The sequence below is a fragment of the Budorcas taxicolor genome, chromosome 7 (genome assembly GCF_023091745.1).
Source record: "Budorcas taxicolor isolate Tak-1 chromosome 7, Takin1.1, whole genome shotgun sequence".
Classification (NCBI taxonomy): domain Eukaryota; kingdom Metazoa; phylum Chordata; class Mammalia; order Artiodactyla; family Bovidae; genus Budorcas; species Budorcas taxicolor.
In genome coordinates this window covers 19487051-19499917 of record NC_068916.1, presented here as the reverse complement: position 1 = coordinate 19499917, position 12867 = coordinate 19487051, and the positions used below count along the sequence as shown (strand labels likewise).

The following is a 12867-nucleotide window of genomic DNA, read 5'->3' as shown; positions in this document are numbered from 1 at the left end:
TTTGCAATCCAGCTTCCAAAAAAATAAGCAGAGCCAACTATAGGGCGCAGAACAGTTGGTCTGGGAACTTCCCTGGTGGTCCAGTGGTTAAGACTCCACACATCCAAAGCAGGGGACGCTGGTTCAATCCCTGGTTGGGAAAGTAAGATCCCACATGCCATGCCAAAAAAAGAAGAAGAGCCAGTCTTCCCCGGTGCGTTCCCCTTCGGCTAGGAGTGGCCCCACAGGTGAGGCCATGTGATCCTTGGTGAGGCTGCCTCGGGTCCAGCACATCTGCGCCTGCAGTAAAGTCCTGCCAGGAGGTTCCCTCTGCCCAGGGGTGACTCAGTTCGCCCGTCTTCAGCAGCAAAGGAAAGTAGGGGACCCCAGCCCTGCAAGCCTAGCTGGCGGGGGTGCACCAGTGCCAGATGCCAAGACTCTGGGTGCTTTTTAGTTGTCTTATTTATTTAAATATGAAAGAACATTTCATTTCTGCCCAGTGTGAAAGTTGGTCCCCTGGGGAGTGAGAAGAAGGCGGCTGGTGTGGGGTCTCAGGCAGTGGGGGGCTCCCCCGCAGAACATCCTGGAGCCTGGCCTGATCCCAGCGGGGAGGAGGGGATGCCCTGGCTTCAGAAAAGCCATGATCCCAGGGAGATGCCCCACTGCCCCCTGGCCATGTGTTCTGATGCCTCTTCTGATGAGAAGAACAGTGGGTCTCAGACCCACAATCTTCGGGGTGAGGGAAGGTGGGCGCCAGGTGCGTCCTAGCCCTCGAGACTCCATTCTGGGGCCTTAGCTGTCCTCCAAACAGGGCAACATCAGCTGGGACAGAAAACCAAGAGCCCCTCAATCCAACCTAGAAAACAAGTACTGGGCCTTCTTGGGGTCCAGCTCCTTGCGGGGAGAGGAGGAAAAGCTGCCCTCAGAGGGGCTTTAGGTCACAGTTCGCTGCGTGTTGCCTTGGCCACGATCACCAGCTTGGACAGCTCAGCCTTGAAGGCCCCAGGCCTGTGGAACACTGCAAAGGAAGAGACCCTGGGTCAGTGCTCGCCTCTGCAAGTCCTCTTGGTCCTGAGCTTGGGGGTGGGGTGGGGGCCTCCAAGTGGACTCCATAAGGAAAGGCTCCTGGCCCTGAGAGGTTTACGGGTGATGGACAAGGGAAAGGTGGGGAAGTCGAGGGCCTGACTGGAGGGCAACGAGAGGCCACAGGAGAGGCTGAGGCGGAAAGAGCTGTGATCACTTCTGCCACGTTGAGAACAGCTGGGGGTCGGAGGTTTGCCCTGGCAAACTTGTCTGGCCATGCCCTGCTCTGCAGCCCCAGCCTGCCTCCCATTCCCTGTCTATCCTCCCCATTGGTGCTCCCTGGGGCTCAGGGTCTGCCAGCATCTCAGGCCCCTCTGTCCTTGATCTCCACTCTAAACAGGCCCTGTGCCCTGGAGGACCTGTGGGCAGGGCGGGCCTCCTTCCAGGCCCTCCTAAAACTCCCAATCATACCACCACCTTCCCTCCCCTCCCACTCTCCACTTTGGTGCCTGGTGACACCCATGGCCACATGGGTTCCTCATCTCACTTCTCCCCTGTCCCTCAGGACTCTCAGGCTCCCTGACTCAGCTCAAATCCATGTCCATTGTCTCACTCACTCATCCCCCATTGCTCTCACCCCTCCGAGCCCCAACTCTAGCACCCACTCTTTCTGTTCTGCATTTGGCCTGCATGGCTGTAGCTGAACAGGGGTCAGAGGTCACAGGGGTCTTGGAGCCTCAGGATGTGACCCCCGGCCTCTCCAGACATAGGAGGTCCCAACTTTGATGCCTGAACCTGTCACTGGACCCAGGACGCCCCCTCCCCTATACCCCACTGTGGAGCTGAGCACACTTTTATACCCTCTGTTTTCTGCAAGGGACAGGCCAAGCATGCCTGCTACCTGTGAGCAAACAGTGGTTTCTACATTTATAAACAGAAATCAAAGGGAACACAGCATCCTGTGATACGGGAATGTAGTATGACATTCACATGTCAGTATTCACAAAACAAGGTCTTATTAGCATGCAGCCACCCACATGCATTGACTAGTGGTTCATGTCTGACTTGGCCCTGTTGGGGCAGATCGAGTTATTTCAAAGGGGGGTGTCTGCCCCTAAAACCGAAAATATTTACCAGATGGCCCTTTTTACAGGAGGGATAGCAGCCTCCTCTCACCAGTGGTCCCTGGATCGACCCTTCATAGAGGTCTTGTCCCCTCTCTCACCTTCCCTGCTGGAGAACCTGGGTTCCAGCCCCACAAACCCCTCCACCTACCTGCTGTTTTGGTCACCTCAAACTCCTCATTTTTCAAGGGAACGTCGCTCTCTTTCTCAAAAGCAGCTTTTGACTGAAAGGGAACAAGTGGAAACTTTTCTAATCAGGAAAGAACACGGCTCGGTTTGCTTCCTGGAGCAGCACAGACGACAGATTTGAGATGCTTTTTTAAGCACAGAAAAGAGAATCCGGTGGAAGTGGCAGGTTAATCCACTTACGAGATCGTCAACTGGCTTCAAACCTCATGCCTTGCTGCAAATCCACGGAGGGAGGCATCTAATTCAGTTTTTCCCTTTAGCTGATATATGGAAATGGCATACAAGCATGGCAGTCTCCTGAATGTAATTTTTAAAAATCAGAACTGTGTCTTTCTCAGATCAGTTAGAGTAATGGAGTTTTACAGTACGAATAGATTACTTTAGACACAATTTTGTGGTTGTTTAGTCGCTAAGTCATGTCTGACTCTTGCGATCCCATAGACTGTAGCCTGCCAGGCTCCTATTCTTTAAGAAGTGGAGTTTCCCAGGTGGCGCAGTGGTCAAGACTCCACCTGCCAATGCAGGAGAGGTAAGAGACGTGGGTTTGATTTCCTGGGTCAGGAAGATCCCCTGGAGGAGGGCATGGCAACCCACTCCAATATTCTTGCCTGGAGATTCCTCATGGACAGAGGGGCCTGGCAGGCTACAGTCCGTGGGGTTCCAAAAGATTTGGACGTGACTGAGCATGAATGCATGCAAAGTAAGAAGAGACCCAGGAAAGTGATGAGTTAACAGACTGATGGTCAGTCTGATGTGTCAACTGGGAGGAGCCGTGGTAGTGTGGTAGCAGACCCTGGTGGGCACTGCTGCGGGGGGGGGGGGGGGGGCACTGCTGTGACAGTAGTTCATCCTGAGCTGACTTTAAGTCAAAGAGACGGTCCCTGAAGACCTGGGGATGCCTAGGGGAAGAGCTGAGGCTTCCCTGGACGAATCCCCGCCAACAGCCAGGCCCCCATAGCAGAAGCCAGTTCCTACAGTGAATCTCTCATGTCTGTCTCTTGTCGGTTCTGCTTCTTGGGCTGATAAAGTGGTTTTCAAACTGTTCCCAACTCAGATGCAGAAGCAGGCATGGGCTCTGCAGAGTGGCTGGGCTCTGAAGGGGGTTCTGTGGGTCAGGAGCATGGCACAAGGTGCTGGCTGAGCCATGAACCACAGGTCACTGGGGCCAAAGGACGTGGGGCCCTCCCAATACCAGTGAGCCTGCCCCCTGGGCCCACTTCCGCCCCATCCCCAGGGCTGAGCCCCCCTGCCTCCTGACTTCCTGCCAGCTTGGCCAGCAGGGGACATAAGTGGGAGGCTGGTAAAGCCTTACTGGAGGAAGACCGGTCTCTAGGGGCCAACTGGGATCCCCTCTGGGTACTGCAACCTGCAACCCCCAGGCCTCCCTCTAAGGGCTTGGTATCCATCTCCTCATTATTGCTGTCTCCCCACCCCCAACCTGGGGGTCTTCAAGGCACAGTCCATGGTGGGCCAGCCAGGCAGCCCCCAGCCTGGGCGACACTCACGTAGGCCATGCCGTACTCGATCTCGGCGCCCTGCACCTCTGCCTTAAACTGCGTGAAGTACAGGTAGGACTTGCCCTGGGGCCTGTGAAGAAAGGTCGGGAGACAGATCAGCCTGGGGCTACGTGTCCCCAGCTCCCTAAGAATCTACTTGGGGATTCCATTTTGGGGAAGGACAGACTGGGTGCCCTCAACATGATCTGCTCTTTGCCAGAACATTCTTCCAGCTCCAAGATGGACATGTCTCTTCCCTTTCCGCATGGGAACTGTTTGAGGACAGGAACACTTGCGTCCATTTGCTGAACACGTCTCATCCCCTGAACAACATCCCAGGTTTGCAGTGGGGGCAGGGTGGGCAACATCCCCAGAGGGTGAGAAGTACAGGGGTTAACTAGGCAGCAGAGGAGGGTGTCTACAGCTGAGTGTGTCCTTAGGGGGTGTTGCAGGATGAGGACCCTGCTCTGGGCCTGTGTGGCCCAAGTCTGTGCCCACCTGGAGGGCTGGCACTCCCAAGCCCATGTGAGATGATGGTCTACAGGCAGGGGGATACAGCTTGGATGACTAACCTGTAATGAAGGGGGCCCACCCCGGCTCCTTTCCTCTAGATGCTTCCCTCTGAGGCCAGGAAGGGGCACAGACAGGGTCTCAACAGGGCTGGTGGTGGCATGTTGAGGCCATGAGGCTCCCACCCTCACACTACCCGGTACCGTGGAGTGGGGTACTGCTGCTGTGGGTAAGGCATCTCGCAGGAGACGGGGACTGCACCAAGGCCAGCACGCGTTTTCTTTGATTAAATGTCACCCTCCCTGCTCTCTGTCATATCCCATTTCTTGATGTGTCCCCTGAATTGACCCCAGTCCCTGAGGGTGAGAGCATGGCTGGGCCTTCTGTTGTGTTGGACACGTGTCGATGCTTGAGAAATCGGTTCTACGGGACCTCTCTGGCAGCCCAGTGAGTAAGAGTCCACCCGCCAGCGCAGGGGATGCAGCTCAGCGCCACATGCCACGGAGCAACTGAGCCGCCGTGCAGCTACCGAGCCTGTGTGCCGCGAGAAGAGATGCCCCGCTGTGACAAAGATCCTGCAGAGACTGAGGCCCGACACAGCTAAATAAATAAATAACAACTAAGAGAAAAATCAGTTCTGCTCGGGCGATCCATTCCAGGTCACAGGGCCCAGAGGAGAAGGGCCAGGATCCGGTGACACTGTAGACCCTGCTCCTCATCAGGGGGCTGAGCGCCTCCTTCTCAGGCTCCTTGAGCTGGGCTCCAGGCCGTGGGGTTACAAGAAGAGTGGGCATGATGTCAGCCCCAGGGCGGGAGGTTAAGCCTTTGAATGATGAATGTAACTGAGGGAGACGAAGACGGGGGCAGGATCTGGGGAGCCTGGCCCCTCTCCTGGGGGCTGCGGCCACTGCCTGAACGCCCCTGCCTCCCGCCCCCCCAACCCCCTCTCAGCATCAGTGTCAAGGTGATCTCCTGGGGAGCCCTCCCAGGTAGCTCTCCCCACCTCAGAGGGTTGCAGGACTCTGCTAGTCTGTGGGCCGCCAGAACAAAGCTGCCTCATCTGAGGAGGGGGTGATCCCACCCCAGGACCCTGGCTTACCTCCAGATGGTGCAGGTGAAGTGCTGGTGGTCTTCGCTGGTCCCCAGACTCATCTGCCACTTCTGGGGAGAGAGGACAGACAGGTCAGCCCAGGACACACAGTCTCACCATCATGGTGCACAGCCTGCACCGCGCCGGGAGTGAACCCCAAGGTCAACTCTAGACTTGGGTTGCTGATGTATCAGTGCAGGTTCACTGACCCTCACAAATCCATATGATCAGGGATGACAGGTGGCGGGGAACGGGGATACGGGAAATCCCTGTGCCTCCCGCTCAATTTTGCTGTAAAAAATAGTCTGTTGGGAAAAATAAATAAAAGAAGACAGTATGCTCATGCTTGCCTGTGTAAGTGCAAAGCAGTTCTTAGAGAAGATGCGAGACTGTGAGAACCACAGCGACACACAAGACTCGGTGGGGGCTGGGCAGGTGGAAGGTGCCAGAGAGCTTTTCACGTTTATTTTTTTTCTCTTTCTGAATGACACGTATTAGTTTTTTTTAAAAATTAAATTAACAAAACAATACGTTAGGGACTTGCCTGGTGGACTGCAGGGGCACAGGTTTGATCCCTGGTCAGGAAACTAGGACCCCACATACCACTTGGTGTGGCCATAACATTTTTTAAATTAATAATAATACTTTAAGATAGTTCCAAAACATACCACTACCAGTTTATTCTCATTTTCAGGGCCTCCGAAAAGTTGGCCAAATGCAAGGCCTGGTGGCCTGAGGTGTTTCTAAGCTTTGCTAGTAAAATGAGTGTCTTGTCTTTCTGAAAGAGTAAAGATGGATTCCAACTGCTGATAAGCTGTTTTAACATTAGAGCTTTGCCACTAATAAAAACAAGGCCGTTTTTATGTTAATTATGATGGGAGTAAATGGTCACTTAGAGCCCTTCTGCCTGCAGCATGGAGGCCAGAGCCAATTACTTAGGTGGGGCAGGCAAGGCAAGTGGACCCATATATTTATTTTCTATTTAAAAACTACTGGAACTTCCCTGGGGGTCCAGTGGTTAAGACTCTGCACTTCTACTGCAGGGGGCGTGGATTTGATCTCTGGTTGGGGAACTAGGAACCCACATGCTGCACAGTGTGGCCAAAAAATAAACTGGACAAAACAAACAGAAACTCCTGCCCACAGTTTCAAAGGCTCACAGTTTTATGCTGTGAAATATATCTGGGATGGTGTTCTATAGCTCTTAAAAGTTCCATGACAGGCAAATCTTTTTTTTTTAAGACTGTGAAAGCAAACTAAGTTAAAATCAGGAGTTTCTTAGCAATACGGCCAACCTCCCTCTGAGTGGTTTGTTAAATGAACTTGACTCTGGTCTTGAGGCTGCAGGCTAGGGTGGGCGGTAGGTGCCCTTGGTGAGGCTCAGATTTTGGCATCAGATACTCACATGAGGGTGTGTTTTCAGGCAGCCCGTTCAGACAAGAGCCTCTGTGACCTTCTCTGCGAGGCTGGGAGATCAGGATCTAAGCGACCGGGTGTAATTAATACAGGTAAATGGTCACCGCTATTGTTTTTCATTAAGATACATTGATAAGTAACAGATGGTGAAATGGACCCATTTGTACATTTTTCTTAAGATTTTTGGATGTAGACCATTTTTAAAGTTTTTATTGAATTTGTTACAATATTGCTTTTGTTTTATGTTTCGGTTTTTCTGTCAGGAGGCATGTGGGATCTTAGTTCCCCAACCAGGGATTGAACACTCACCTCCTGTATTGGAAGGTGAAGTCTTAACCAGGACCACCAGCGAAGTCGCTGTGTCTGTTCTGAGTTACCCAACTGGGACACAGATTAGTTCTGTCTCCCCAGGTGTCTATTCACCATCACTGTGCGGTCAGTCCCTTCCTGCAAATTCCCAGTGATCACTGATCTGCTCTGTCCTCACAGTTGTGCCTTTGCACAATGCCACCTGAGTGGGATCACACAGGCCCCGATCTCCTAAGTCGGTCAGTGTCACTCCGCCTAACACATGTCTGATTAATCCAAGTGGTTGCATGTGTATCAACAGTTCACTTACCTTTAACAGCTTTATTGAGAAACAGTTTATGTAATAACAATATGCTCTTTTTAATTGGACACTTCAGTGTTTCCTAGTACTTTCAGAGCTGTGCAACCATCACCTGTATAGCCACTCTTTTCCTGGGGATCTTCCTTGCCCAGGGATAGAACCCAGGTCTCCTGCACTGCAGGTAGATTGTTGTTTGAGCCACAAAAGAAACCCCTATCTGTGATTTACCATAGCCAGCAAGTGGAAGCCACCCAAGTGTCCCTCAGCAGGTGATGAGTGAACACAGCATGGTCCCTCACACGCAGGAGCATCACTCGGCAATGGAAAGGGGCGAGGCCCAGACACTCGCTGCCACGTGGACAGATCCTGAGAACACAATGCTCAGTGAGAGAAGCAGGCACGGAAGGGCACACAGGGTGTGATTCCACTGATGGGAAACGTGCAGAGAAGCAGCCACTTGGGTGGCTCCCACTTGCTGGCTATGGCAAATCATGCTGCTCTCAACAGTCATGTGCAAGCTTTGTGTGGACTTAGGTTCTCATTTCTAACAGGCAGATACAGAGGATCCAGGGGGCTGTTTCCTGCCACCGGGGCAGTGGGCCAGCAGCCAGAGCGCCTGTGGGTCGCACTGTCGTGTTCCCATGCTCCGCTGGTGGCCCGCAGTCTCTGATGACCAGAGTTCTGGCTGGTGCTGCTGGAACAGGTCATGCCAGACACATCTGCTCTGAGGTGTTTCCTTTGGGAAGAATTCCCTCATCCGAGATGGAAGAACCGAGCCTGTTGCTGGCTCAGAGTCTGTGACCCAGCTGCTGTCCCAAGAGTGAGCCTGGCTCTCCCGTGAACTGTCCACCTCCAGGGTCCTGTCAGGGAGGCACTGCTGGTGATGCAGGCTGTATCCTGCCTCAGGGTAGTGGTCAAAGGTCTGCACTTTGGGGACCTCGGTCACATTCCAGTTGAGGGGGCCTGGGTCCTCAGCCTCAGAGGCTGCCATGTCCTCATGTGTGAAGTGGGGGTAATGACAGCCTCCCAGGGTTCTGCAGATGAAACGCGACATGTGCCTGGCTTAGCACTGCTCGGGGCGCCTGGGAAACTGCAAGGTGGTTGGGGACATCACGATTTTATCATCCTATGAACTGACCATGGACACAACCATGGGCTTCCCCAGTAGCTCGGATGGTAAAGGATCTGCCTGCAATGCAGGAAACCTGGTTTCGTTTCATGGGTCAGGAAGATGCCCTGGAGAAGCAAACAGCAACCCATGCCAGTATTCTTGCCTGGAGAATTCCACAGATAGTGGAGCCTAGCAGGTTACAGTCCATGGGGTTGCAAAGAGCTGGACACGACTGAGCAACTAACGGTTTCACTTTCACAACCAAACAGGCAGGGAATGTGCTGATGAGGAGAAGGTACTTTGTGACTAATCAGGAGCCCAAGAAGGGGCATGGCTCTACCAAGAGGTATGAACCGGGGTAGAATGTTCTACCACATGTCACCACCCCACTGGACTGCTTGGAGAAGCAGCAAGGCCTGGAGGTGTCCGAGGGAGCGGTGGACAATCCCAGGATGCCCATGGTCCTGGCGGCCGGTAGAAGGGCTGCAACAACCCTTGGTTCCACTGGGAAGGGTGTCACCAGGCATTCACTAAATTTCATTACAATACTGTTGCTGGGAGTCATTTACTTTCATTTACAAATCGAATGTATCCAAAATAAGGAACGTGGATTTCACGTCACTTTATTATTTTAATTATCTATTTATTTATTTGGCTGCGCTGGGTCTTAGTTGGGGCTTGTGGGATCTAGTTCCCTGACAAGAGATTGAACCTGGGTCTCCAGCATTCGGAGCGCAGAGTCTTAGTCACTGGACCACCAGGGAAGCCCCAACTTCATATCATTCTTGCCCAGTGGCTTTCGCCTGGGGGTAATTTTGTCCTCTAGCGGATACTGGAGGACATTTAGACATTGTCTAAATTCACAGATTCTAGGAAGTAAGATGTGGACACATCTTTTTTGGAGGACCTCATTCAACTACATTATGTGAAGAATTACCACAAATTTAGTAGCTTAAAAGCGACACTCATTCATTAGCTTACAGTTCTGTACGTCAGAAGTCTGGGTGTGGCAGGGCTGTATCCTTTGTTCAGTCTCACAAGCTAAATCAGAGTGTCAGCCAGGGGCTTCCCTGGTGGTCCAGTGGTTAAGACTCTGCCTTGCAATGCAGGGGACATGGGTTTGATCCCTGGTAGTGGAACTGAGATCCCATGTGCTGCGTGGCACGGTCAATGAAATAAATGAAATAAGAGTGGAAGCCAGACTGCATTCCCAACTAGAGATCTGGAGATTAGGGTCCTCTTCCGACGCACCTGGTTGTGGTGGGGTTCAGTTCCTTGTGGTTGGAGGGCTGAAGCCCTGATTTCCCTGCCACCAGCCAGGGGCTGCTCTGAGCTTCTAGAGGCCACACATTCTACCTCCTCAAAGACAGCTGTGGTGCACTATGCCTGTCTTATGCTTCCAATCTCTCTCACTCCATCTTCTGCCATCAGCCAGAGAAACCAGCCAGCAAGGAACTGGGGACCTCAGTCACACACCGAAAGGAAACCAGATTCTGCCAACAACTTGAATCTGTCTGGACGAGGGTTCTCCCCAGAGCCTGCAGGTGAGAGCCCAGCCGGGCTGACACCTTGATCTTGGCTTTGTGAAGCATCCAGCTGAGCTGACAGGGACTTCTGACCTTCAGAACCATGGGATAGGGACTTTCTCTGTGGTCCAGTGGATAAGGCTGTGCTCTCAATGCAGGGAGCCTGGGTTCCATCCCAGGTTGGGGAACTAAGATCTCACATACTGTAATGAAGCCTCATGCCACAACTCCTGAGCCCTCGTGCTCCAGAGTCTGTGCACCACAATTAGAGAAGCCCACGTGTCCCAGAGAAGACCCAGGGTGGCCAAATAACTGAAAAAAAAAAAGAATGATGCAATAATAACTGGGCACTGTTTTAAGCTGTTCAGTCTGTGTTACTCAGCACAGAAGATGAACACGATACTGCTAACGGAGGCTCATGAGAATGGCAGATTCAGGTCTCACATCCCTCTTTCTGTCCATATGTCTGTTCACTCTGTGGAATTATGAGTAGAATCTGCCATCACCATTGGACTTAAGCACTGTCTTTTATCGCTTAGGCAAGAATAGTCCAGTGTCCTCTAGAGAGCATGTCTGTATGACAATGGATGCTATCATACTAAACTACATGGAGTTTTGAACAACTCACCTCATTGGTCCCTCCTTGAGATGCATAGGTGAACACACAGGTATATTTGTCCTAGAGAATGGAAGGAAAAAAACGTCTCGGTAGTAGATAATTGTTAGCGCTGGAGGTTCAGGGTCTCTGAATGTCCCTCTGAGATCCAGAATCAAGATCCTGCTTTTGAGTATCTATACTCAAGGGGAGGAGGTAGAGTCAGAGCCTTCTGGCTGATGTACCTGGAGGCCGATGTCCTTGGAGGCCTGGAACTCCCCCACCAGCCTCCCCACTTGGGGAGCTCCTGGCTCTGGACAAACAGCCCATGTGGCTTCTAGAAGGGGGAGATCACATCTCTTCCAGCACCCACCCATTTAGGAACATGAAATCTGGAAGTAGGGACACCTGGGGTCCCTGTGTCCACATCTCTGCTCTGCTATGGGCCTTGGGCAAGTGCAAAGCTTTCTTTTTCTTCACCTGGAAAATGGGCCTCACATAAAGAATCTGGCACAATATAAGGTTATAAGAAAGTAATAAACAGATACTGACTATTGATATCATTGTTAGACTGGAAAGGGGGACTGGGAGAGGAAGCAATGTCTCCAACAAGCTGAGGATGGGCTAGACTAGACCTAGGCCTGCTGCCTCTAGATAAGGAGGGTCTGCCTCAGATTTCAATGAGAAAGATGGGGGACCTTGTGCAATGGAAGGAAAGAGCAACATCTGTCCACTTCCTTCCTGGTCAGAGCTGAGGCGGAACTACTTTCTGTGGGGCCTGGAGGCATATGCCCCAGGGCCTCCAGCTCTCCTCTCCCTACCTCTGGGCCCATCCTGCCCTCCAATAAGGAGGGGCTCTCTTGAGTCTAAACCAGACAATCCTGAAGGAAATCAACCCGGAATACTCATTGGACGGACGAATGACTGATACTGAAGCTCCGTTACTTTGGCCACCTGATGTGAAGAGCCGACTCATTAGAAAAGATCCTGATGCTGGGAAAGATAGAAGGTAGGAGGAGAAGGGGGCGACAGACGACGAGATGGTTGGATAGCATCACTGACTCAATGGACAAGAGTTTGAGCAAACTCGGGGAGGTAGTGCAGGAAAGGGAAGCCTGGCGTGTTGCAGTCCATGGGGTCGCAGACTCGGACACAACAGAGCGACTGAAGAACAACACTTGGGTCTGAGGGATGGGGTTGCTTGGGCACGATGGGCAAGTGAGATGCGTTAGGGACTGAGGCTAGAGACCCAGCCCCCTCAAACAAGCCAGCCCCCAGGAGCCTCGCCTCCTCTTAATCCAAGTCCCGCCCCCTACCCTCAGGCCCTGCCCCCGCCGGGGCCGCACCCCGGTCCCGCCCCCGCCGGTCAGCTCCCCCTCCCCAGGCCATGCCCGGGCTAGCACCATCCCTCAAGCCCCCGGGGTGTCTGAGGTACGTACCCCAGGGCCCACGTTCTGGGAGAAAGAATGCACCACGCCGCCAGGCCGCACGTCAAACGCCACCGTCGTGGGCTCGGACACCGTCTCCACCGGCCTCAGCGCCACGGCCGCCAGGAGCAGCGAGACCCACAAGTTCGCGCCGCCGCTGCCATTCCTTCTTCCGCTGGGCGCTGCCATCTTGAGATCAGGTTCGCGGGGGCAGAGACGGCGGACGGAGCGCGGCGAGGGACACGTAAGGAGTCTGGAGGAGGCCACGTCGGCGTCGGCGCCGGCGCGATCACGTCATCCTGAGGGCCCCGCCCCTCCTACCCGGGCTGCCATCTTGGGGGCGGGGCTTGGAGGTGCTAGAAGCGTTCTGGGGTTGAAGGAATTGAAACAGGTTTCTTGGTTTGGGGTCCATTCGTCCCTCACTAAGCAAGTGACTGGGAGAAGCTCATGGCACCCCACTCCAGTACTCTTGCCTGGAAAATCCCATGGACGGAGGGGCCTGGTAGGCTGCAGTCCATGGGGTCGCGAAGAGTCGGAAACGACTGAGCGACTTCACTTTCACTTTTCACTTTCATGCTCTGGAGGAGGAAATCGCAACCCACTCCAGTGTTCTTGCCTGGAGAATCCCAGGGACGGCGGAGCCTGGTGGGCTGCCGTCTATGGGGTCGCACAGAGTCGGACACGACTGAAGTGACTTAGCAGTAGCAGGCAAGTGACTGACCCTTCAACTCTTCTAGTTAGTACGTGTACAACGAATGAAGGATATAAAGG

The 12867-nt window shown here is 53.2% G+C and overlaps 1 protein-coding gene across 1 annotated transcript; it reads right to left on the bottom strand.

The window, feature by feature from the left end:
• Positions 1 to 423: 423 nt before the first annotated feature.
• MYDGF (myeloid derived growth factor) lies at positions 424 to 12332 on the bottom strand. The gene is made up of 6 exons (XM_052642995.1): positions 12109 to 12332; positions 10703 to 10753; positions 5421 to 5482; positions 3821 to 3902; positions 2278 to 2350; positions 424 to 997 (listed from the first exon to the last, which is right to left on the bottom strand). The coding sequence occupies exons 1-6, from the start codon at positions 12283 to 12285 to the stop codon at positions 918 to 920; spliced, it is 525 nt and encodes a 174-aa protein (XP_052498955.1). The 5' UTR covers positions 12286 to 12332; the 3' UTR covers positions 424 to 917.
• Positions 12333 to 12867: the final 535 nt, after the last annotated feature.